Source organism: Eimeria mitis, genomic scaffold (genome assembly GCF_000499745.2).
Source record: "Eimeria mitis Houghton genomic scaffold, Emh_scaff2805, whole genome shotgun sequence".
Classification (NCBI taxonomy): domain Eukaryota; phylum Apicomplexa; class Conoidasida; order Eucoccidiorida; family Eimeriidae; genus Eimeria; species Eimeria mitis.
The window spans coordinates 5,348-5,949 of NW_013571144.1; the positions used below are offsets into that span (position 1 = coordinate 5,348).

A 602-nucleotide genomic window follows, 5' to 3' on the forward strand; every position below is an offset into this window, starting at 1 on the left:
CATGCGCCCGGATGCCTCAGTGCTGCTGCTGTTGCTGCTGCTGCTGTTGCTGCTGCTGCTGACAGCAGCAGGTGCAGCGGATTGAGGTGCTTGATGAAAGGCCCCAGCAGCCGTCGAGGCAGCAGGTGCAGCAGCAGCAGCAGCAGCAGCAGCAGGGCCTGTCTTGCTGCTGATTCCGCGCGGGGCAACGATAGGGGGCGGCGCCTTCGGTGCTGCTCTAGGCTTCTGCATGCTCCCGCTGCTGCTGCTGCTGCTGCTGCTGTTGCTGCTGTTGCTGCTGCTGCCTCTAGAAGCAGACGATGTATGGGTATGTGTGCGCGGGCGATTGTTGTCTCTGTTGTTGTTGCTGCTGCTGTTGCTGTTGCTGCTGCTGCTGCTGCTGCTGCTGCTGCTGGTAGGCCTCGTGTCTCCGCTGCGGGAGCCTGCGTTTGTGTGGCTGTTCCTAGAGGCTGGGGGTCTGCTGCTGGCAGCAGTGCTGTCTGCATCCCTCATGCTGCTGCTGCTGCTGCTGCTGCCGCTGCTGCTGCTGCTCCGGTGCTGCTGCTGTCTGCTGCTGCTGCTGGCTGCATCTCGGCTGCTGCTGCTGCTGCTGTTGTTGCTGC

General features: G+C 63.1%; 1 protein-coding gene across 1 annotated transcript in view; it reads right to left on the minus strand.

The window, feature by feature from the left end:
* The window catches only part of EMH_0058950 (uncharacterized protein), a gene marked incomplete at both ends in the record, with an annotated part of 1,134 nt that overhangs the window by 390 nt on the left and 142 nt on the right, over positions 1 to 602 (minus strand). The window contains one exon of the mRNA XM_013497624.1: positions 1 to 600. Within this exon, the coding sequence (XP_013353078.1) occupies positions 1 to 600 (600 nt within the window). The remainder of the gene's footprint in view (positions 601 to 602) is intronic.